Source organism: Gigantopelta aegis, chromosome 10 (genome assembly GCF_016097555.1).
Source record: "Gigantopelta aegis isolate Gae_Host chromosome 10, Gae_host_genome, whole genome shotgun sequence".
NCBI classification, from domain to species: domain Eukaryota; kingdom Metazoa; phylum Mollusca; class Gastropoda; order Neomphalida; family Peltospiridae; genus Gigantopelta; species Gigantopelta aegis.
Genome location: NC_054708.1, coordinates 57,197,088 through 57,224,324, shown reverse-complemented (window position 1 = coordinate 57,224,324; position 27,237 = coordinate 57,197,088). Strand labels below are relative to the sequence as shown.

The 27,237-nt window shown below is 37.4% G+C and overlaps 1 protein-coding gene across 1 annotated transcript in view; it reads right to left on the bottom strand.

The window, feature by feature from the left end:
* Positions 1–1,938: 1,938 nt before the first annotated feature.
* Positions 1,939–27,237, bottom strand: part of LOC121384252 (14 kDa phosphohistidine phosphatase-like) — a 31,337-nt gene continuing 6,038 nt past the window's right edge. The window contains exons 2-3 of the mRNA XM_041514542.1: positions 3,651–3,775; positions 1,939–2,571 (exon numbers count right to left, since the gene is read on the bottom strand). Of these exons, the coding sequence (XP_041370476.1) occupies positions 2,479–2,571; positions 3,651–3,775 (218 nt within the window). The 3' untranslated portion in view covers positions 1,939–2,478. The remainder of the gene's footprint in view (positions 2,572–3,650; positions 3,776–27,237) is intronic.

The following is a 27,237-nucleotide window of genomic DNA, read 5'->3' as shown; positions in this document are numbered from 1 at the left end:
TCATGAGCAGTACCAACGTGTCACGTGGGCATGCACTTTGCACTGTCACCACAAGAAATTACAGAGCAGGTTTGTTTCGCATCGAGGTGTCAGGTTTCTTCGTGCAGCGTTGGTACTGGTTAACATGGAAGTTTAAAGTCATGACTGGACTCAAGAATAATCAAATTAAAGCTCTGTGGCATTAGATTTAGGAAAACAAATTGTATTGTAGACAGTTGACTGACTACCATTTGGTTGTCTGTGATTGCCGAAGTATTACACACAGTCCACTCTAGCCCTCCCTTACAACATATCAATAAGGGGAGGGCTAGAGGTGACTCGAGCAATTGTACACCAAAACATATGCCAATAATACGCCACCTGCTAGTTGTTTGAAAAAGATATCGCTTGAGCCACATCCAGCCCCAGTACTTGTTTCATCTCTCACCCAGCCAGCGGCAGTGTCAGAAGTTACACCTGGACATTAATTTGATATAGGCATGTAAACTGATACATCCATTATTTACATGTATTATCATGCATTAATCACTCACCTGCAGAATCTAGCAGATGAGCAGTTTATAATTCTTCTAATACTTTTTTTAGGACTTCTATTAAGGTTATTAGATTATTATTAAGAACCACTTATCAATGACTCACTCAATAAGGAAGAATAATTCAGATTTTTTTTTTACTGTTATTTATACATTGTACATAAAAAGAGAAACACAAACCAGAACCAATGTTTACCCTTAATGACATTATTTCTCACGACCAGCAAGTTCTAAGATTAACACTATTGTTAGCGAAAAACACTAATTCCACAGAATTAAATGTCCTACCTACCATAAACATTTTCAGTGCACTGTGATGAACTTCCATACATGCAACTATAAACCTCTGTAATTAATTAACTGTCCACGGCAAAAAACATGTCATTGAAAAAATTGAATATAGTCTAAGGCAAAGAAGTGCCATGATGAATTAAAAACTTAATCTCCATGGTATTGCCGATTGCTGTGGGTAATTGCAGGGGTCAAAAATTTAATGCAAAAGTTGACGCCATCTCCACTGCCGCCATAAAAGTAATGCTTATATCTTGCCTTTTTACTTCGTAAAGGCGAGAAATCGTTTACAAATCATCAGTAACTTGAATGAATAGGGATTTAGGAAAATCCACAGAGCAATGAATTAAACATATGAAAATCTATGTGAATGAAATAAATAAAGCAAACACATTGAGCATACATGGATCTCTAACTAAGCATTAACACATTTTAAATAAATAAATGATAGTAACAAAAACCACCAGTACATGTATACAGAAAATGTTAACAAACTAACTCCTTTTTTATATTTGTAGAGATCAATTTGTGTTTTGTACTTAAGCTAGTGAAATTGTGTGACAGGAAGAATTTAAAAATAGTAACTGTTGTTTAATAGTAGAAAAATAGTTGTTTAATAAGTTGGTATCTTTTAGTTTTACAATCTAGCAGTTAATGAGTATTCTCTATTGTTGATGTGTTGATGTGAACAAATTTAGATGTTCCTAACAAACAACTTTATCCACTGCAATTCAACCCACCATTTTAGTGGTAGGCCAGTCACGTTGTCATTCTCTATATCATATTTTAAATCGCTCTTTATTAAAAATTCCATATTATTACTGTTTTTAACTTTTAAATTCATTTATTTATTTAACAGATTCTGTACTGAGTTTTATATTATTTTTTGTCAGTTTTATATTTACAAATGTAGATTTTCGTTTGTTTTAAAAAGATTCCTTTTATAAAAAATAAATTAAAGAAAAAAGTGCATATAAAATACATGTACTACGATAAACCAGCCAGTGCACCGCAACTGGTATATCAAAGGCCGTGCTATGTACTACATGTATCCTGTCTGTAGGATGGTGCATATAAAAGATCCCTTTCTAGTAATGGAAAAATGTAGTGGGTTTCCTCTCTAAGACTATATGTCAAAATTACCATATGCTTGACATCCAATAGCCCATGATTAATCAATTGCTCTAATGATGTCGTTAAACAAAACAAACTTTTTTTTTCTTTTTTTTTGTACTATGATAAACCTTTGGTATAAAACGTTCTGCTTCTTTTAAGCAAAATGCCCAGTTCTAGATACTTAGAATCACAATGCACAACAACAACAAAATGAATCCAGAATTACACATAATACATTTCCAATGGACAAAACTTCATGGAGAATTCCATCACAATGAGGATGACAAACAATGGTCGACTATAAAATGTTAAAAAATCTCTACTATCTGGAACTGAAATGGGAAACGGTATTCATGGACATTCAGCTTGTTATCCCAGCAGGGCACCTTCGTGCCTGCCGACAGTGAAATGAAGAAGACGGGCCACACAACTCGTACAATAGCCCCACAGCGAAGATGCGCTCACCCCGGGCCAGTGAACATGCTGCTTCGTTTGAAACCCCCCCCTGACTGTCTGGTCCCACCCATTTCTCTAAAGCTCAGTATCCATCATTGTTCCATGTGATGTTAAATTCGGGGTATTTACGTAGTAACAGAGCGTGTGTTATTGAGTGGTCCGCTCGCCCGTATTGCTGCAAGAAGAAAAGAATAAGTAAATGTATGATCAATTGAATTGAATAAGTAAAAGAAGATTAAATAACTGTTATATAAATTTAAAAAAATTTAACAAGCATTCTGAGAGTATTGCTAAAGCAATACATGTCCCCTACAGAGCCCAACAAATGTTTGTATTTCCTAAGTTCAAAGGCCATAACTCTGTCAAAAATGGGTAAATCACCATGAAAGTCAAAAATGGGTAAATCACCATGAAAGTCAAAAATGGGTAAATCACCATGAAAGTCAAAAATGGGTAAATCACCATGAAAGTCAAACTTGATCTGTAACAGTACTTGATAAAGCAATACACAAAAGTTCAGCTCAATATCTTGAGGCATTGTGGGTAAAAACATCCGGAAAACTACATATGGGACAAACGGATGGACAGACACACAGGACGGAGATGAAACCTATAGTATAGTACCCTCCAGTTGAATCGGTATGGGACTAATAAGAGATAAAATCGTTGCTTTACATAAATTCTGAACATAAACTTGCACTATTGGACACGCGTGTCACTCCATTTTTAATTGTCCTGTCTAAGATGTGCCCATCCCACCCAAATACTTCTTCTACATGTAAGTGTCGAGCAATGTATTTCAATGGTCTCTGATTAAACAGCAAACCATCCACTCGATTAAAACAAAACTGTCAAAAATGTCAGTGTGTTAAACTCATGAATAAATGATTTTATTGACATAGTCACGCATATTGTACATGCAGTTCTAAATTAATTTATCTCATTAGCACAATATACAAAGGGCAGGACGTAGCCCAGTGGTAAAGCTCTCGCTTGATGCACAGTCAGTCTAGGATTGATTTCCGTTGGTCGGCCATGGTATGTGCCATCCTGTCTGTGCATAAAAGATATCCCTTTCTACTAATGAATAAATGTAGCAGGTTTTCTCTCTAAGACTACATGTATATCAAAATTACCAAATGTTTAACATCAAATAGCTGATGATTAATAAATCAATGTGCTCTAGTGGTGTCGTTAAACAGGACACATTTAACTTAGGCTTAACACATTGGTATGAATGCAACAATGTTTTACCTGTGAATAACCATATACTTGAATTTTCTTGTGATGAGGTTCCATGTGGATTCTTCCGCCGCCCACACATTCACAGTCTAAGCCTTTATCTTCTATTGCAGATGATACTTCATCATAAATATCAGCTGAAAAATAAAATCACACAATTCACAGGAAACAGTCGACCATTGTTAAAACAAGCATCATCATACAACACAGATATTAAGCACTGCACCATTGTATATTAAAACGTAGTGGTATAGTGGTTAGTCAACCATTGTTCAAACAAACATCATCATACAACACAGATATTAAGCACTGCACCATTGTATATTAAAACGTAGTGGTATAGTGGTTAGTCAACCATTGTTAAAACAAGCATCATCATACAACACAGATATTAAGCACTGCACCATTGTATATTAAAACGTAGTGGTATAGTGGTTAGTCAACCATTGTTCAAACAAACATCATCATACAACACAGATATTAAGCACTGCACCATTGTATATTAAAACGTAGTGGTATAGTGGTTAGTCAACCATTGTTAAAACAAGCATCATCATACAACACAGATATTAAGCACTGCACCATTGTATATTAAAATGTAGTGGTATAGTGGTTAGTCAACCATTGTTAAAACAAGCATCATCATACAACACAGATATTAAGCACTGCACCACTGTATATTAAAATGTAGTGGTATAGTGGTTAGTCAACCATTGTTAAAACAAGCATCATCATACAACACAGATATTAAGCACTGCACCATTGTATATTAAAACGTAGTGGTATAGTGGTTAGTCAACCATTGCTCAAACAAACATCATCATACAACACAGATATTAAGCACTGCACCATTGTATATTAAAACTTAGTGGTATAGTGGTTAGTCAACCATTGCTCAAACAAACATCATCATACAACACAGATATTAAGCACTGCACCATTGTATATTAAAACGTAGTGGTATAGTGGTTAACCATCAAGACTTGAGGCTGGTAGGTACTGGGTTCACATCTTGGTACTGGCTCCCACCCAGATTGAGTTTTAATGGTATAGGACCACCAGATTGACTTCTCTCTACCCATTAACTAACCTACATGTACTGTTCTGGACAAACAACCCAGATAGCTAGCCACGGTGTATTCCCAGGACAGCATGCTTGAACCTTAATTGGATATAAATCAAGTTAAAATCTAACAAAATAAAATTATTGGGCATCATACATGTATCTACGTTTTAATTAAATGAGGTGTACATCTCTTTCTGTCTCTCTCTCTCGCACTTTCCATCTTATAAATATCATAGAAAGCATTAACATATTCAAATAGTATATTTTAGATACATTGTTTAAATATGTATTCTGTAAGGCAGTGACCATAGTTCCTCATCCTCAACCTTAGGTGCAAAAAAGTAGTCTAGATTACAAAAATCTATATTATACTAAATATGTTGATGGTTATAAAGGCAAGCATTAAATCCACAAATATTAAATATGTTGACAATTATAAACATATTGATTGTAAATCTCTAAAATATTACAAATACCAGTATTGATGATTTATAACATTTAAAAATAGTAAATATACTGATGATTAAATCACAATTTTGGGAGAGGGGATAACAGAAAAATACAAATAAATGTTCTTTCTAATTTAACAAGAATTCCGTGGAATTAAACGTCTCAATGTCACTGATGGTTGCATCCATAGATATTCATCTCAATGTAAGTTTAAAAATTGGTTATACAAAATAAACTTTAAAAAAAAAAAATTAAAAAAAAAAAAAAAATAATAATAATAATTTTTTAATACATTTTGTATTTGCATTTAGATGAGCATCCAGAGATGTGACTATAAACCAAGTTTCACTGATCTAGGACTCATAGTTTCTGAGAAACAAAGTTAAACGTAAAACTTTAATGTTGAGCTAAACATAAAAGTTGCCACCATTATTGTTACTACTAGTTCTACAACCGCCAAAAACAGTACTAATATCTCTATATCTGGCCTTTTCACTTTGTAAAGATAAGATAAAAATGTCCTTTTTGTCTTGACAAGAGCCTATACAGCTTGAGAAATTAAATGAAATGGTTTATTTAACGACGCATTCAACACATTTTATTTATGGTTATATGGCGTTGGACATATGGTGAAGGACCACACAGATATTGAGAGAGGACACCTGCTGTCGCCACTTCATGGGCTACTCTTTTTGATTAGCAGCAAGGGATCTTTTATATGCACCATCAGATAGACAGGATAGCACATACCATGGCCTTTGATGTACCAGTTGTGGTGCACTGGCTGGTGCAAGAAATAGCGCAACGGGCCCACTGATGGGGATTGATCCTAAACCGACATGCATCAAGCGAGCGCTTTACCACTGGGCTACGTTTCGCCCCCCAGCTTGAGAATATCCTACATTACGGTGACAAGACATTATTTTTTTAAAACGGTTCCCTTGGTTACTTAATTCAAGCTACATGTTGATTATACTCTGGCAGAAATTACATGTAACCCGACAACACACGCACTGTGAACCGAATGAACCAAGACCAGAGCTGTTAAACTATTCCAAGATGAAACTCCTTCCTTCAGTAATGCAAGCAATAACACAGTCGTGCTTCATTAACATATCAGCCATATTTGTTTTAGCCAACAATTTTTGTACTTGTGATGAGGATGATACAACAAATAGCAGCTACTGAGAGAGAAATGAAAAAAAGAAGAAGAAACTTCCTCCTCCTGTTAGTACAGCTTTTAGCAATTTGTGAGTGATATTATCTCCTTCCACTCCAAGTTGTGTATGTTTGCTTGCTTTGGCTAATGCTGTGAGACAGGTGTGTTGGAGCAACATTACATAATAAATATCTCAGTTGTTAAGAAAATATTCTCCAAAGCTCGAAAAAAACAAAACCCCTCCATTCAGGAAGGATGGAAAATGATGAGATGTTTGTGTAATATGAATGGAAAATCCAGGACGGACCAAACTGATAAAACACTGACAAAGTAACGACAAAACCAGCTCCCCCATTCAGAAGTCTGATGTACGAGTATGTGCAAGGCAAACTAATCTGGGTTGAAATGCGGGATCAATAAAATGGGGGGGGGGGGGGGGGGGGGGGAAATTACTTTTCTAAAATGGGAATGATTTTATTTTAACGTGATCCTCTCTGTCCTTCATATATGAGGTGTGCAATCACGCATCTCACGTATTACTTTTAATTTAATTTTATCTCAGAAGTGCTATCATCCACCTAGAGTTATGGTAAAAATGTACCTCCCGCTGGTTGTTGTGAAAGAAGCTGCTTTAACCAAAACCATCCCTAGTGTTTGAATATCATTATTACAAACTGAAGTGATTGTTCTATGTGTGCTATTCAACATTTCTATTTGTCAATATACATGCAAGCTTCACTCTGTCCCGGGTCGGGCCCCCGTCTATCCAGGGACGGGACCCGGGACAGACATGCTCAAAACCTTCGTGGTATACGAGCATGTTAAAATTATCTGTTCCGCTCATTCATTCACTCATTCCTCTGTCCCGGGTTGGGCCCCGTCTATCCAGGGACAAGACCCGGGACAGACATGCTCAAAACCTTCGTGGTATACGAGCATGTTAAAATTATCCACTCCGCAAGCTTCACTCAAGATTGTTTCCCATTGTTAAAACGTTAAAATGTTTTTTGTTTAATAACACACACTAGAGCACATTGATTTATTAATCATTGACTATTGGATGTCAAATATTTGGTAATTTCAACATTATGTCTTTAAAAGGAAACCTGCTGCATTTTTTCATTAATAGCAAGGGATCTTTTATATGCACCATCTCACAGAGTGGATAACACACACCAAGGCCTCCTTTGTATACCAGTCATGGCTGGAATGAGAAATAGCTTAATAGCAATCCACACACACACACCCAACCCCCTGATGCGGATCGATTCCAGACGTGCATTAAGCGAGCACTTTACAACTGGGCAATGTCCCGTCCCATTTCCTATGGAACATAAATTGCTCACCTGAAGCTTATGAGGAAGGTGACTTACAACTCACCTGATATTTTGAAAGAAAAGAAAGAAAGAAAGAAAGAAATGTTTTATTTAATGACGCACTCAACACATTATATTTATGGTTATATGGCGTCAAACATATGGTTAAGGACCACAAAGATATTGAGATAGGAAACCCGCTGTTGCCACTTCATGGGCTACTCTTTTTGATTAGCAGCAAGGGTTCTTTTATATGCACCATCCTACAGACATGTTAGTATACTACTCAAAAGAATTTAAGGGTCAAAAATTTATAACCAAATAAGTTTCAGAGTGTATTAGATTGATGATGTAAACTACACCAAATTTTTTATTTATTGTTCCATATTTACAAAAAACCACAAATAAACGTCACTGTATACAAGAAAGTCACATGACATACTGTCAAAGTTGAAGGTTGTCAAACATGGATTTTACACATTAGAACATTCGTTTAATAGTGTGTGAATCCACCCCTGGCGCGAATACACTCGACACATCGTTGCCTCATGCTGTTGATCAGACGTTTGAAGAACTCTTGGGGAATGGCCTGCCACTCTGCCATAAGAAGTTGACCCAGATCATGAAGGCTGGCCGGAGGGGCATGGTTATCCCGAACTCTCCTGCCTAATTCGTCCCAGGCATGCTCTATTGGGGCCAAGTCAGGCGAATATGCTGGCCAATCCATCCTGGCGATACCTTGTTGTCTGAGAAAGTCCGTTACCACCCTGGCGCGGTGGGGTCTGGCATTGTCATCCTGCATAACTGCCCCGCCGCCAATCTGCTGAAGGCCTGGGAGAACCAACGGCCGGATAATCTCATTCAGATAGCGGATTCCATTCAGATAGCGGATTCCATTCAGATTGCCATCCACCACATAGAGGGGGGTCCTGTGGTGGATAGAGATGCCGCCCCACACCATGACGCTGCCACCACCGAACCGGTGACGTTGTCTAACGTTAACGTCAGCGAAGTGCTCCCCAGGACGTCTGTAGACACGAACCCGACCGTCGTTGAACTGGAGACTAAACCTGGACTCATCAGTGAACATCACTCGACCCCACTGAACACGTTGCCACCGCAGATGAAGCGTGCACCAGTGACGTCTGGCCGTTCTGTGACGTGGTAGGAGTGGTGGTCGAACAGCCTGGTGACGGCAGCGTAGATTACTGTCTCTCAGACGATTGTGTATGGTTTGATCAGACACTCGAGTTCCAGTCGCAGTCCGCAGATTGTCACGTAATCGGCGTGCAGTGGTTGTGCGTTGACGTAGAGCCATATTGGTGATGTAGTGGTCCTCTCTATTTGTAGTGCTTCAGGGTCTTCCCGAACGTGGACGATTTCGAACAGAATTCATTGCTTGGTACCGTTGCCACAATCGGCCAACGATACTCTGACTGACACCAAGTCTCAGAGCAACATTTATTTGCGTATTGCCATCCTGAAGCCAAGCAATAGCCCTTCCTCGATCTTCAATAGTCAGTTGAAGTCGTACCATTGTCGAATTTGGAGTGTGCACCGTACACGAACGCAAGCTCCAATTATACGGAAATTCAGCATTGGGAACATCGAATACACGTGCAAAGCGTGCAAATGAAGCGCTTTGTGAAAAAGCAAATTATGGGCACTTAGCAGACCTTTCGCTTTCGCCCTAATTTACGTGCAAATGTAAGCATGTTTTCGCCATTAGAACTAGTCGACAGTGTCAATGACAGTGGATTTTAATTCATTTATGGGTTGCTTAGACCCACTTTCGTCAAAATGGAATAATACCATGCGTGACATTATGGTCTAGCTAATATAATTGACATTCAGAAAATAATGTCGAAAATATCGTCTGACCCTTAAATTCTTTTGAGTAGTATATATACCACAGCCTTTGATATACCAGTCTTGGTGCACTGGCTGATACAAGAAATAGCCCAATGGGCCCACCGATGAGGATCGATCCCAGACCGACTGCGCTCAAGCGAGCACTTTACCATGGGGCTATGTCCCATCCTCGATATTTTCAAAGGTGAATGACTGTCATCTACATCCATGATACTCTTAACAGAAACCACTTCTTCTGGCATTATGAGTATTAACCTGCTCACCATTATGAGTTGCAAGATGGCCTGTTACATTTTACATCATGCTTAACAGCATTAAAAATATTTGCTGAATATGTATAATTTTTTCACAAAGGAATAACAAGATTTTTGAAATAAGAATGCAGTCTTCCCAAAGGCTGCTTTAAAACAACACGTTAAAAGTCACAGACCCTAGTTTCAACCTAAGTTTTGGATAATCTATGAACATGTACCAGTAATACATTTGGATTCAGTTACAAACACTGAAACAAGTCTGTGATGTGATCAAAGCAAGGGAAATTAATTTTCATCTTATTCTTTTCGATCATCTGATGAAAATTACCATACCCACGAAAAGCTCAAAATTTTGAATTCAAGAATTAAATAACATACCATAAACAACATGTAAATGACTTGAAAATATTCTTTACCAAATGTGCCATACATGCAATGATGCGAGGAAATCAAAACCACTAATGCCAATGCCAAAGGAGTTAACGTGCACATTCAGAACAAGCTGTTGTAGTGCACGCCTGTTTGGGCACGCGAGCCGGCCTCAGCTGGCTCCTCTGTCCAGGACAGGAAAGGATTTGGGGGGGGGGGTGGATGGTGAAGGAGGGACCGCCTGCACTGGCAGGTGCAAGGGAGCACCAGTAGTCCAACCGAGGTTGGTAACAGGCGGGAGGTGATATGGTGCTATGTAATTTGGAATGTCCCGTAGGATTAAGCCAAAGAGAATTGATGCACATTTTAATGAAGGTAATTTGGTGCAATTTTGATGGTCGTTCAAATGTAAATGGTACAGAGCTACGTATAGGTTTTGATTTTAGTAGGCCAAGAGTAGCTCGTATCAAAACCACTTACTGAGTCATCTATTTGAGGTGGAAAAATAACATGTAAAGACTGAGTCATCCATACTGTAACTACAAACATTTAACTAATTTGTGTGTTGTGACTTATGCTAACTTATTTACATGTAGTAGTCCAGGAATAAATAAGAAAGAAAAGAAAAAAAGAAAGAAAGAAAGAAATGTTTTACTTAACAACACATTCAACACATTTTAATTATGGTTAAGGACCACACAGATAATGAGAGAGGAAACACACCATCATCAGTCCATGGGCTATTCTTTTCTATCAGGGCTTCTAGATTATGGTAGCCCCACTCCCTTGGCTGGTGATATTCAATGATGGGCTAGTAAATAACTACTATTGCCATGCCTGACGGCTAATGAAATTTGTCCCCCCCCCCCCCCTCCACCACCCAATGTTCGTCTTTTTAAGCTCTATCTCCCTCTCTATCTCTGATTATTACTATTAATTAGTAAAATTGTATTAACTTAAAAGTAAAGTAGGGCTTGTGAATTTTTAACCTTGGCTAGTAAATTTTAAATATCACTGATCGCATGGCTAGTGGATTTTATAAAAATTCTAGAAGCTCTGTTTTCTATCATCAACAATAAAAGAGATCTTTTATATGCACCATCCTACAAATAGGATAGTACATACCACGGCCTTTGTTACACCAGTTGTCGAGCACTGGCTGGAACGAGAAATAGCCCAATGAGTCCATCGATGGGGGATCAATCCTAGACCAATCTCGTACCATGCAAGTGCTTTACCACTAGGCTACGTTCTGCACTAAGACGAATATCAGAGTTATGACACATTTTATAATGTAGGTTGCTTTATACAGTACTGAACAAAATAATGACTAAATCATTTTTTGCCTACATGTCTTTTGCTAAACCAGCAGGACAATTTTAAACAAAAGGAGGCGTACATGTATGCTTGACCCATTCAAAAACACCATGCCTATAAAGCTACCTAACAATGATGTGTTAGTAATCAATAGCAATACATTTTTAAATCTTATCTGTTGCCATGTGATGATTCATTATGAATTTCATAATCAATTATCTGTTACATAGTGATGTTCCAGTGATCGATTATAATCTAAAATTGATCAGTTTGGCTCTAATGGTGTGATGATCGATTATAAAAATCGACAATCAATTGTGTGGGAAAATGTTAGCTGTAATTGTCCTTCTAGTTTACATTCCTGGAATTGATGTAAATATGTTGGGGAAGGTGTTTTGGTTCATGTGTACATAAAGAAAAATTATATTAAATAGTTATTTGTAGGATCGGTCAACATGACACTTGGTATATGGTGCTTATTAGCTATTGGATGCCAAACATTTGGTAATTCTGACATATAGTCTAAGAGAGGAAACCTGGAAAAGATATTTGCCTGTTACCCCCCATTATACTAATACATGTATACAGAGGGAACCCCCAGAGGGAATGCCACCCTAATCAAAAACTAACCCAAACTCTAACCCTAACAACAGGTTGAATATTTTACTGAAACATGCTACATTTTCCCACTGGTAGCAAGAGATCTTTTATATGCACCATCCCATAGACAGAACAGCACATATCATGACCTTTAATATACCAGTACTGGTATTCTGACTGGAACGAGAAATAGCCCAATGTGCCCACCGACGGGGATCAATCCTAGACGACTGCCCATCAGGGTAGTGCTTTACCACTGGGATATGTCCAGCCCCTTTGAGATATCACTACACAATCACAACAAGATAAACAGTTGTTATTAATCAAATAGTTTGCAACTGCAGCTGATCAAAATTTTGAAAACAAATTGTTCCCTGTTACATGTTGGTGCACAGTCGTAATGAAGGTCATTTTCAAAGTGCTGTCATTGGTGCGGAATACGGAAAATGGATCCACTAAAAAATCCTTTCTATGGCTATCAATACCAGGAGCCCATTTTATGTGTCAGTTTAATGCATTCTGTGTCTGCACCAAGACTGTGCAATAACCAGCACAGATGGAAAATGGTTCTAATTCAAATCGTTAAATTCATATATATTCTAATTGATTGCGTCATTTGAAAGGTCATCACTTGTTGCAAACTGATGATCGATGAAGTAGTTCCAACTGATTTTCACCACTGGTGAGCAAGAAAATCCATTACATCCATTATCGTACAGTTTGTCAGCTTGACATCTGGGAAATGATCAATACACCAAAAGGACGTGGGCAGGAATTACATGAGTATCATGACATGGTTACATGATTACCATAAATGCTATATTCAAATATAAGATCTGCTGGCATAGTGTTTTAAATAATCATTCATTAAGAAATACTCACTTTGTTAACTAAATTAATGAATAATAATTCTTAAAAAACCTCTTTTACTGAAGCAAAAATATCCATCCTGCATTGCCAAAATGTCTATGACTAAAACCTCAGCAGCTAAATTGTCCTACATTTAGATTTAGGCTTTAATAGCCGTGAGACTTTACCTTTAGCAGGTTAACAGCTGTCTGACCCCACCTTTAATAGGTCAACAGCTACCCAACCCTGCCTTTAGTAGGTCAGCAACTCTGACCCCCGCCTTTAGTAGTCAACAACTGTCTGACCCCACCTTTAGTAGGTCAACAGCTATCCGACCCTGCCTTTAGTAGGTCAACAGCTGTATGACTACCGTTTGTAGATCAAGTTGTCTGACCCCGCCTTTAGTAGGTCAACAACTTATGACTTTGCCTTTAGCAGGTCAACAGCAGTCTGACCCTGCCTGTAGATCAACAGCTGTCTGACCCCACCTTTAGTAGATCAACAGCTGTCTGACCCCCACCTTTAGTAGGTCAACAACTGTATAACTTTGCCTTTAGCAGGTAGGTCAACAGCAGTCTGATCCTGCCTTTAGTAGGTCAACAGCAGTCTGACCCTGCCTTTAGCAGGTCAACAGCTGTCTGACCCCGCCTTTAGCAGGTCAACAGCTGTCTGACCCCCACCTTTAGTATGTCAACTGTATGAATTTGCCGTTAGCAGGTCAACAGCAGTCTGACCCTGCCTTTAGTAGGTCAACAACTGTCTGAACCAGCCTTTAGTCGGTCAACAGCTGTCTGACCCTGCCTTTATAGTAGGTCAACAGCAGTCTGATCCTGCCTTTAGTAGGTCAACAGCTGTCTGACCCCCACCTTTAGTATGTCAACAACTGTATGACATTTGCCTTCAGCAGGTCAACAGCAGTCTGACCCTGCCTTTAGTAGGTCAACAACTGTCTGAAGCAGCCTTTAGTCGGTCAACAGCTGTCTGACCCTGCCTTTATAGTAGGTCAACAGCAGTCTGATCCTGCCTTTAGTAGGTCAACAGCAGTCTGACCCTGCCTTTAGTAGGTCAACAGACATCAGACCCTGTCTTTAGTAGGTCAACAGCAGTCTAACCCTGCCTTTAGTAGGTCAACAGCAGTCTGACCCTGCCTTTAGGTAGTACTAAACCAAATAACTTCCGGCTGGGTCAAAGTGCGAGGTGCACCGAACTTTTGATAGAGAAGTGAACACCACAAGTTCTGTGATTGGTTATAAATGTGAGTGTGTTGGTTGTAAAAAATAATAGTTTCATCTGGGTAAAACAAAAGTGCAATTTTATTTCATCTAGTACCAATGTGTCAAGTAGCCTTGTGCTTGAAACATGTATGGGGTACCTGTAAAAAAAAGTACTCGAATTTTGTGCGAAACTAGGGTAGTCATAGATGCTACCCGTTATCTCAGAAACGAGCAGCTTGACCCCTATTTTTTTCTGATTCACTTTAAGTGTAAGGGGTGGTAGTATTTATATCCGTGGCGTTTATGTCGGTTGATACGTTGCAGGTAGGAGTTTAATCACATATGTTACTATTGTCGTCTATGGGATTTGATTTGGTAGTATACACCCTATAGCACATATTCAGTGCATAATAAAAAATATTATGATTTTGTCATTTTATTTAATTAAACTATACTGGTTGATAAATTAGCCATCACTCGATCATGCAAGTTCACAATGACCTTGACCTTGACAATAATCTCTGTACATGGCTCTGAATGGAGTTTGAATCAAAGTTAGCACTGAAGAAAAGTTGGTTTTGGCCTATAATTCATACTGTAAAGATTTCAATAATTTCTTTTTACATGGTATTTGACTTGCCATATACAACTGCTCTTAAATATGGTATTATATATAAGTAACCTGAACTAAGATTTTAATAGCAATTTATTTTTATATTAAAAATAGCATGTGCCAATAGTGGGTTAATGTCTTTAGTTTCCATTAACATTGTTAATTTTTTATGTATGAAATTCTGAAAACTCAAATTTGTAAAGAAGTTGATGTTTATTGTCATTTTGACATATTTATAGGGTGCTAAGTTATATTTTAGACAAATTTGTAGTTTTATGCAAAATTTAAAGTAAATTTTAAGAAAAACTTTACCAAAAACATAATTAAATTTGTTGTGACTATTGTGCCTTCTGTTCTTATTTGTACATAACAATAAGGTTGTTAAACATATACTTAGATCTCCAGATAATTTTTTTTTTTTAATAATCACTTAGTTAGCTCTCATGAAAAGCATTTTGAGTTTATACTAGATTCAGAACCAATTTTTTCAGATCTGATTATCTGCCTTGGATTAAGTTGATAATTTATTTTATTGTTAAAGCTGTATTACCTAATGTTACTAGCTAAATAAAATGCTGGATTACAGATTGTAGGAATACATCTAATGTACATATTGTATTCATCCGGATTAGAAAATAATGCAAGAAAATAGATGTTCGGGTAATTTTGTCATTTAAAAATAGTTTTTTTCAGTAATTAATCAAAAATAAATGTGTTAAAGCTGCATGATTATTCCAGATATCACAACTATTAAAACCTCCAACTACAGTAGGCTATAAATAAAATATAGGAATATTGGTGGCTGCCAATAGTTTTGATGGTTCATTATGAAAATCAGCATGGCCGATGGATTTGAAATTCGCACACCTGGTAACTTGAAGACACCCACACCCAGCATACAGGATTTCCTCCCAACACTAATGTTCAGGACATTAAGTCATTACTTCATACAGGTGCAGTCATGTTTGTGTTTCCTTCCTCAGACAGTGTATTTTTTTAATACTGATATTTCTTTGATGTGCCTGTTAAGGTCTTCATAAACTAGGGGTCAATCAAGTGCATGTGTTTTAATGGAATTCTTTAAAGGGGTAGAGGTACTCTGACTATCTTTGTTGTCTCTACATATATACCTGAGTACACACACCCAACTGAAAGTAAATATCTTCAGGAGTTTTATTTTAAATCATTTTGTTGTTTAATATGACATATTGCATTTGTACAAAACTATATGCAATATATATGCTTTTTGAGGTGTACATTATATTAGGTTGCACTGTAGAAACAACAGTTTCAGTGAGGTTGTCAGTTTATGTCAGAATACACCAGATCCTGGTTGTCATAAAGACACATAGCTGGACACTTTTTTAAAAATGTATGTTATCAGTATAGGTAGTACTAAACCAAATAACTTCCGGCTGGGTCAAAGTGCGAGGTGCACCGAACTTTTGATAGAGAAGTGAACACCACAAGTCCTGTGATTGGTTATAAATGTGAGTGTGTTGGTTGTAAAAAATAATAGTTTCATCTGGGTAAAAAAAATTGCAATTTTATTTCATCTAGTACCAATGTGTCAAGTAGCCTTGTGCTTGAAACATGTATGGGGTACCTGTAAAAAAAAGTACTCGAATTTTGTGCGAAACTAGGGTAGTCATAGACGCTACCCGGTATCTCAGAAACAAGCAGCTTGACCCCCATTTTTTTTCTGATTCACTTTAAGTGTAAGGGGTGGTAGTATTTATATCCGTGGCGTTTATGTCGGATGATACGTTGCAGGTAGGAGTTTTAGCCACATATGTTACTATTGTCGTCTATGGGATTTGATTTGGTAGTATACACCCTATAGTAGGTCAACAGCAGTCTGACCCTGCCTTTAGTGAGTCAACAGACGTCTGACACTGCCTTTTACTTAAAGGTGCTATCTCAAATACATAATGACTGCTTCCTACCAATATTATTTCTTAACTTCTGCTTTGGAATGTAAGCATTATACCTTCAACTATATATCCATAAAAAAATTACAACTAAATAATTTAATTTACTACAATAATGAAAACAAAAATATTGCAATATTGCAGTGGAATTGTATGCTTTTAGTTGAGGTGAACACTAACATTATGCAAGTCGTATTTCCCTGGCCTCCCCATCATATCTAGACATGGCAGATTTTGTGTATCAATCGATTTCATAAGATTTGTTATGATGTGATAATCTGAACGACAAAACAGTTATTATGATCTATATCACATCTCTGCAAAAGGCATAGTTAAAAGTTCACTGTCACGGTTGCGACTTGTTTCCATGAACAGCTTTCAGGAGACAGAAATCTTGCTGCATAAATAAATATACAAATAGCAAAATATGACACTGGTAACCAAGATATAACACCTTTAACACTATATCGAAGTTTGAACCTTTTACATTAAAACAAAAGATGCCTAGATGAGACTTCAAGCTGAATCGTATGTAGAAACAATGCTTATGTTCGTTTATACTTATCTATACAGCGTTCAAAACACTAATGGCAGCACTTTGATGTAAAAGGTTGTACATATACCATGAAGAACTCCAGTGTACATCTGTAAACATTTCACAAACACCTGCGATTGTTATCAAACAGAACTCCCCCTAAAGACAGAAACCTGATGAATGAACACCAACATAAAAGACTACCTGTACATAATGTCTGCCATTCCTAGCGGCCTTTAATACCAGACATTCCAGTATAGTACAGTTGAATAACAGGCAGTCTGGACACGAAATGCTTACTGAATTTCTTTTATTGGTTGTAATATTATTAACACCTGACCTCAGTTGTGTAATAGGTATTGGGTTCACATCCCAGTACTGTCTTCTACCCTGAATGAATTGCAATGACTCAGCAAGGTGTAAGATTTAACGGCTGGTAGGTACTGGGTTCATATCCCAGTACTGTCTTCTACCCTGGATGAATTATAATGACTCAGCAGGGTGTAAGATTTAACGGCTGGTAGGTACTGGGTTCACAACCCAGTACCGTCTTATACTCTGAATGAATTGTAATGGCTCAGTGGGGTGTAAGATTTAAGGCTGGTAGGTACTGGGTTCACAACCCAGTACCGTCTTATACTCTGAATGAATTGTAATGGCTCAGTGGGGTGTAAGATTTAAGGCTGGTAGGTACTGGGTTCACAACCCAGTACCATCTTATACTCTGAATGAATTGTAATGGCTCACTGGGGTGTAAGATTTAAGGCTGGTAGGTACTGGGTTCACAACCCAGTACCGGGTCCTTAGGTCTCTGAGAATTAAAAAATTTCGTACACCATTTATGGGTTATGCAAAAATAAATTCAGGTAACCCATTTAAGTTTTAGGTAACCCATCATGAACACATACATTATGTCATAAATTCAGGTAACCCATTTAAGTTTTAGGTAACCCATCATGAACACATACATTATGTCATAAATTCAGGTAACCCATTTAAGTTTTAGGTAACCCATCATGAACACATACATTATGTCATAAATTCAGGTAACCCATTTAAGTTTTAGGTAACCCATCATGAACACATACATTATGTCATAAATTCAGGTAATTCATTTAAGTTTTGGGTAACCCATCATGAACACATACATTATGTCATAAATTCAGGTAACCCATTTAAGTTTTGGGTAACCCATCATGAACACATACATTATGTCATAAATTCAGGTAACCCATTTAAGTTTTAGGTAACCCATCATGAACACATACATTATGTCATAAATTCAGGTAACCCATTTAAGTTTTAGGTAACCCATCATGAACACATACATTATGTCATAAATTCAGGTAACCCATTTAAGTTTTAGGTAACCCATCATGAACACATACATTATGTCATAAATTCAGGTAACCCATTTAAGTTTTGGGTAACCCATCATGAACACATACATTATGTCATAAATTCAGGTAACCCATTTAAGTTTTGGGTAACCCATCATGAACACATACATTATGTCATAAATTCAAGATGCGAACTAAACATTAGTTACACAAACTATACTTACACGAGTGACACGCAAACGAAACGATCCCTCTCGCAATTTTCTAAGGCCTGCATGGGTCCTGTACCCAGAATGAATTTTAATGGCTCAATGGGGCGTATGGTAAGACCACTACACAGACACTTTTCTTCAACCACTAACAACTATGGTATTTTCTTCAACCACTAACAACTATGGTAACTATTATCCCACTTCTTGGACAGATTTCATTCCAACCAGTGCACTACGACTGGTATATATATCAAAGGCCTTGGTATGTACTACCCTGTCTGTGGGATGGTGCATATAAAAGATCCCTTGCTGCTAATCAAAAAGAGTAGCCCATGAAGTGGCGGCAGCAGGTTTCCTCTCTCAATATCTGTGTGGTCCTTAACCATATGACCGACGCCCATATTACCGTAAATAAAATGTGTTGAGTGTGTCATTAAATAAAACATTTCTTCCTTCTTGGACAGATATCCCAGAGGTGTGCCTAGAACAATTTGCTGGAGCCATAAAAACAATGGCAATTAAATCAAGATGAAAATCAACCAAATAGCTGTAACACCCAAGAGGTTTGAAATGAGTATACACATGTTGCATTTTGATAACCTCTGATAATTACGATACCTATTCCAGGGCCCGTGTTTATAAAACTTAAAGTCTAGACTTTAATAAATAAAAAAAAGAAAGAAAGAAATGTTTTATTTAACGACGCACTCAACACATTTTATTTACGGTTATATGGCGTCAGACATATGGTTAAGGACCACACAGATTTTGAGAGGAGTAGGCTACTCTTTTACGCCAGGCAGCAAGGGATCTTTTATTTGCGCCTCCCACAGGCAGGATAGCACAAACCATGGCCTTTGTTGAACCAGTTATGGATCACTGGTCGGTGCAAGTGGTTTACACCTACCTATTGAGCCTTGCTGAGCACTCACTCAGGGTTTGGTGTCAGTATCTGGATTAAAAACCCCATGCCTCGACTGGGATCCGAACCCAGTACCTACCAGCCTGTAGACCGATGGCTAACCACGACGCCGGTAGACTTTAATAAAGTCCAGACTCTAATGTAATGCTATTTGAATGGCGTTGCCATGACGTTAAAGTCTAGACTTTATTAAAGTCCAGACTTTTAAGGTTTATAAGCACGGGGTCAAAACTCATCTCTGTTAGGAAGCCATTTAAATAATTATTACTTTTTATATACATGTATATAATTATATTATAAAGAGGATAAAACAGCATTTAGCTACCTAAATTTATCCACAAAAGAAAAAGGAAACAAATCCTCCTCTTCTTTTTTTTAACTGGCTAAAGCCAAAAAAATTATAACTGTCCAGGACCAAACGTTGCTATGGAGATTCTGGTATTTTTGTTCAGTTTGGGCAAAAAAGCCATCTTGCTCCTCTACAAAATGGGAGCCTGTACGCCTATGCCCCACACACCACTTGAGGCTGTGACTACCCCACTAGAGAGTGTGCACCAACTCCAGATATTGTTATATTACAGACGGAAATAAAATGTCAATGAATATGAAGAAAGGTGAGAAATGATAAAAAAAATCAACAAAACTGAACTGCTCACTACGCTGACTGACAACGAAGTTTACTCCGATATCCATCTGCCGATCATTTTGTACCAGCGTGCTACAGAAACACCTGCAAATGATTATGGCCACGTGGCACGTGGTGGCGGCATCATTGGAATGAATTAATAGCTACTTTGTCCTGGAACAGACAGACAATTCCCTCAGCCCTGTCGGCTCAATGCTGGTGTGTGTCAGATAAAGACCACACTGGAAATACACAGACTTGACCGAGAATGCCACACTATTCAATACTAATACTAATATTAATCACACAGTGGATTTAATATGCTAATACATGTAATTGCCCACGGTAATCAGCAATACCGTGGAGATTGCCATGGGATTCTTTTTAATCAATCAAGACACTTTTTTTTTGGCTTTGGACTATACTCGATTTTTTTTTTTTTTTTTTTTTTTTTTACAAAGGCTTGGTCTTTTTTGCAGTTTTTTTTAATTCTAGTGTTATTAGCATTCCTTAAGCTAAGCCAGTGCTCCACAACTGGTGTAAGAAAGGCCATGATATGTACTATCCTGTCTATGGGATGGTGCATATAAAAGATCCCTTGCTGCTAATCGAAAAGAGTAGCCCATGAAGTGGGGACAGCGGGTGTCCTCTCTCAATATCTGTGTAGTCCTTAACCATATGTCCAACGCCATATAACCGTAAATAAAATGTGTTCAGTGCATCATTAAAGAAAACATTTCCTTCTTCCTTCCTTAAGCTATATTATATACATAATTTATCTAATTTAGGATAGTATTAGTTAGAGGTTAATTAATTTGACATTTATTTGATTAATAATGCATATAATTCCCAATTACGAATCTTTTTAATTTATGCACAAATAAAGCCCAATATCAAAGGTGGGCCTTCACACTTTTGACTAGCATACTGTATTAATGATGCATAATCTGGGCTCAGCTGCTGATTTTAATAAAAAGTGGCGATAAAATTTAGTATTTAAAAGTGGCTATAAAATTTAGTATTTGACGAATTTTAAAAACAATTTTCAAACAAAGAGTCTGCATTACTGAAAACTGGCTAAAACAAAATTTGTTCCAGTGACCCCCTGATAATAGTTCATTAAAGTAAACAAACAAATCTCCTAATTAGGTACATTACTTCTGATTCATTCGTTCAGTAATATGCCACTATCAGATTGTGTTACAAACATAAAATAAAATTAAATCTCTTTAAAAAGAAAAAAAAACCCAAAGGCACAAGCTGTTAAATCACTAATAAGATGCTTTGCATACACTTATCTGATGACTTGTACAAGCAGACAGAGCTCTGACAATAACGTGCAATAAAACTTGTAATTTTATAGCGGGCGCAGTAACGTAGGTGATAGATAAACCCATTAAGACCGGGAGCTGCTGTGTTGGGGGAACTCCAGCAGACATCACAGACAGCCAATCCTGTGGTAACCTGAACACAGCCAACATGAGGCACATTCATAAGTCACGATACATATACATCATCCACCAGTTCACCAGCCCCATGCGCCGTGCGCGCGCTGCAGTAGGATGATGCACTCGGGGTTACTGCAGCAGCAGCACCAGGGGAACACATCATCAATAACTACATATCACCCCTTCAGCACTACTTGAGTAATGGCCAACAAAAGCCGGGCAATAAAAGAATTGCCTCTTGTACCAATTATGAGCATTATTTTTGTGTTGATTTGCTAAACAGCTCCGCATGTTGGTTTAGATACAGAATAAACTGATAGCACACAGTGGGGAGATATAAGAAAATAGACCCGCGTGTGATATAAAGAAAATATCAAGTATATACTGGTCAGAAGAATGTAGGAATCACCAGCATGCTCGCACCATGCTACTGTATATACAAGTGATAAGAGACTGATAGGAAATGAATGCCTATTGTAACAATACCCTTAATACATTAAATTAAAAAGTATAAATACTTGTGTAATATATTACATACATGGAAATTAAGCTTCAACATTTGACATAAAAAAGTTTGAGAAAGAGACAGACAGACAGAGCGAGATGGAGGGGGGGGGGACCTTGGAAGGAAAGAGTAAGGGACAGATACATAGATGGGGGGGGGGGCCCTGGAGGGTGAGTAAGGGACAGATACATGAGAGAATACAAAACCTGCTGCCATACATGTACATAGCCTACCTTTATCGAAAAGCATAAATGGAATTTTTATATCCACCTTCCAACACAGGCAGGACTGAGTCTACTAAGGGATATTTACAACCACCCCTACCCAAAACTTCCCTGACACACACATACAGAGATTACAACTCATTGCACTTCATGTGAGTACCTGAGCTACATGGACATCCGGCACTCAGGGTTGCACAGATTGGCACAGATTGTGCGAATGATCAATTTGTTCATGTGCAGGACACACGAAAACTGTGCTTGCATAAACTATTTGCCGTTCATGCAAAATTTATATTGATCAAACAATATTTTGCTCAGCATGGTAATTCAAAAGCAGAGAAAAAAAAAAACTTTTATATTTACACACTTTTACACTATTATAAAGCAAATATAAAGCAAAATATCTGAAAGGTGGGGGGGGGGGGGGGGGGAGGGGGCATATGCCCCACTTCTTACACCAGTGCCATGTCACCACTGCCCACTAAAATTACATGATTATTCAATGGCCCCTTTAGGACTGTCCATAAAATACATGTAGGTAGACACAAAATCTGGGATTTTATAACCCCTCTCCCCCATGTACACCTTTTGTATGTTTGAGTTTTAACCCCTGTCCCCACCCCCTTGTACAGATGTACATCGTTCTTTAACTAAAAACATTTAGGAGCTTGGCATATGTGTACATGTACATTGTCAGTGAACCCCTGTACTCTCTTTGTATGTAATGTCAGAATCCCTTCCCCCTCAGGGTATACATATTTTATGAATGGCCCATTTTCCAGAAAGCATCTGCTTCACTATGTATATTACAGGTTCACATAAATATGTGATCAGAGGGATATCTTTAAAATCCTCGTTCTCCGAGGTGGGATTTACCTTAAAGGAATGCTTAATATTAACAAGTACAATCTTATATTAAATAATTTAATTAATAAAACGGTTAAATGTGACGGCTAGTATATATATATATATAACGGGCGCAGCCATTTTGTACCATCTCAGTGAATACGCCCTCTAGCGAGCCGGTGGTTACGTAATACTTAACGTGTAATATCAGAAATTAATCTTAGAACTGAAGAAACAAACATACCTGATTTTTGCAGATGCATCACAATGTTCTGTAATAATATCCATGCCAGTAAGCCAGCAATAAATACATATTATTTTTCAATACAAAATAAACCACCATTGTCAAAGTGTTGAAATAACTATATTGTTTTGTCCATACATTAACTAAAATGATAATCGGAGTTTTCTTAGATAATTGGTATTTTCTTTCTGTGACCTGTACCTGTGGTTCCCGATTGGCAGGTGTATATTTGGAAGGTCACCAGTTAAGGTGTCTAGACACACACAAAAATATGTGCCTGTTTTATTAAGATCACAGGGTATTAAGGGATAACCAGCCAAACCCAGGGGACCGCCCCCCCCACCTCTAAATTTTGCAATAATTATAATTTTATTATATATTAAATTAAAAAAATTACGATCCCCCTCCAAACCTCCCTCAAAGTTCCGTTGGCATTCCACTTCATGTCACTGCCCCCCCCCCCCCATTGATTTTTTGGATCCGCCACTGTAAAAGTTCCCTTGCTGCTAATGGAAAAAAATGTAAGTCGTGTTGTTAAAACAAACTACCTTTTAACCTTCATCGTTCTCTCTATTATTTGGTTTTAGTTTCAAATTCAACTCAGAGTTAATTAATTTTATATTTGTTTTTGAAATTTAATACTTTTTTTGATGCACTGACATCCTGTATAAATGTTTTGTTTATAAATACATTTCTTGCCACCACCTTTGAAATATAATACAGAAAGACGTGTATTGGTATCTCAAATCCACAGCAAATGAATTCAGAGAATATTTGTACAGAATCTGCAATGTTTTCCTACACGGATATCATGCTGAAGATTCAAAAATGTTTTTAAATAAGTCCCATGACTTTTTGAAAAGTTATTCACAATAATCACTGCCACAAGGAAAAACAGTCTGTGAAGAATTTCTTTTCCAAAAGACAAAAACTTGTGAGCTCACAAAGAAAAAACATGTGTGGCATATATCACATAACTGAGCTGATAAGTGTGTATCACTATGCACTGTGCTCATACTCAAAACGCAGAACATGTGGCACACACTACAATAGAACAGTTTTACCAGTAAACCACTTTCTGCTAGACTGCCCTGAATTCTTGACAGTACAAACTAACATCAAGGGCAAATCTACAATTTTCAAGGTGGGTGGGTGGGTGAAGGGTATCAGAATTCTGAAAAAGAACCTATCAATGACCTAAGATTTGCCAAGTCGGAAGAAAGCTATTTCTCCATGGTATGTTAATCTAAAGGACCCCCCTTAGATCCACTCATGTAACCTGGAATAAAAAAAGTAGCAGACAAAACAGGAAATGAAAAAGAAAACCACTTAAAAATTATGAAGTTTGGTATGGAATCAATGCATTATAACTTGGAAGTATATTTCACACTTGGAATTAAAAGCACCACCCCCTTAACTCCTCCCCTGTAACACAGAAAAATAAAGAATAATCATGGCTTGAAACAAGAAGAAAAATATGGCCTGCTGTTATATTTTAAAAGTAGCAGGTCAAAAGAAGTATGCCCTGCTTAGAAAACAATATGTACTACTGGAAATAAGATAGCATAGGGTGAGAGGAGGGTTTCAACTTTGGGATAGCAGTGTTTCTGCCAGAAAGAAATTTTTAGGTATGGCGCTATAGAATTGAATGCAACCACAGTCAATAAGGGGTATTGGGGGGGGGGGGGGGGGGGGGGGCTTCCCCAGAAAGAAAATGGGTTAAGTTTAGGGTAATGACAACAGTAATTAATTTTGTCAACAACAAACAAACAAAAATGCCCCAAAAAATGGGTACGGCGCCATACCCATTTTACCTTCTGGCAGAAATGCTGGATGTGTGTGTGTGTGTGTGGGGGGGGGGGGGGAATTAGGTCCTCTGAGACATATTTTAGAGCATTATGGAATTAAATTATAACCGAATCATGAGCTAAATCTCAGATGCACATACATGTTGAAAAATGAGATGTGATTTTATGGTAAAAATTCACCTGTTAGGTCTGCTATTTTGAGTCAAGATAAGGGACAAAAATAAATTTAAAAAATAAAAGCTTAAGATAATATGATTTAGTAAGGAATGCATCATACACTGGAAATTAGAAGGTTGAGGAAGGAAGGAATGCATTTTAATTAGTTACGGTAGGTTATACGGCATTAGACATATGGCTAAGGACTACAGATTATAAGAATGAATGAATGAATGTTTAACGACACCCCAGCATGAAAAATACATCGGCTATTGGGTGTCAAATTGTGGTAAATGCAAACAGTAAGTGAGATTATAAGAAGAAACACAATGGGCTACTCTTTCCAATTAGCAGCAAGGCATCTTTTATATATATGCATCATCTGACAGACAGAATAGTACACACCACAGTCTTTTGTTATGCCAGACATGGAGCACTAACTGGAATGAAAATTGGAAGGTTACTTCACCGTAGATAATTATACCTCCCCCACCCTACACCTGCCCCTCTGACATGGAAAAACAAAGTAGCAGGTAAAAATGAAAAAATAAACTAAAAGCTTAAGATGATTTGATTTGGTAAGGAATGCACTATAACTTGTATACAGTAGGGTTTTAAAAAACAACCTGGTTTTCAGCTGCATTATTGACATATGAGAGGGAGAGAAAAAGACCGGAGTGAGAGAGAGAGAGAGAGAGAGAGAGAGAGACCTGGTGTGGAAGCAGATTTGTGAATGAAGATACACAGCCGCGTCTGGATTACCTCCAAATGGAATGCGTAAAATGTTCTCAACAACATTTTTTTAATGTTCTTTCTGCCGTGCTAACCCTGAGTGTGGCTTTTGGAGAATAGGTTCGTTATCACTCATTCTGAATGTCAAAACCTGTGAACCAATTACTTGGCAGTGTTCTGCATGAGCTGAGAGGAATATATTCCAAAGTCTGGGCTGGAACATACCAAACTGCCATAGTGGTAAACATAAAATTTAACATGTAGTCTATACTCTCTCCATACATGAGGTTTATAAAGGATATTTACTTAACAAATTACATATATATAATTAGCACACTTCAAACTATGACTAAATTTGGAGTCTAAAGTATTGTTATTTCAACACTTTTGTAACATTGCCGACAAATAGGATTGTACTTCTTCCAAAAGGCAGCTTAGAATATTTTGCATGTATTATTTTTCAGACAGGACAGTACATACCAACCCTTGCAATTCAGAAAAGTAGCTTTGACTCAGCATTTGTATTTTAAATGCTTATAAATACTTGATCTAACAATAATATTCAGGGCTAGCTCTGGGTTAGCAAAAATTTCTCCAAATTATCTATTAAACTTCAAAAATTGCAGAAACCCAGTTATTTTGTACAAAAAACAAAACAAAACACAACACCCAGCTGATGCTAAATTAGTTTATGTAGCTTTTAAATAGGCACTGATGATGGAAATATTATGAAGGTTCTATATGAAATCCAGATTTTTGGTTGGAAGCTTAAGATTATGAGATGGAATCCAGAAATATCATAACATAATTTTTACTATTCTGGCTGAATCGTTATCTTCAAATTCAATGCATGAAGGTGATATGTGATTGCTTAATAGAGGTCATTTTGTACTGCATATAGTGAGGGGCCTATTAAGACAGGTGGATGCTTAATACAGGTCAGTACTATATATTTAAGTGGACTATTAAGATAATGGCAGAATATTTCATGA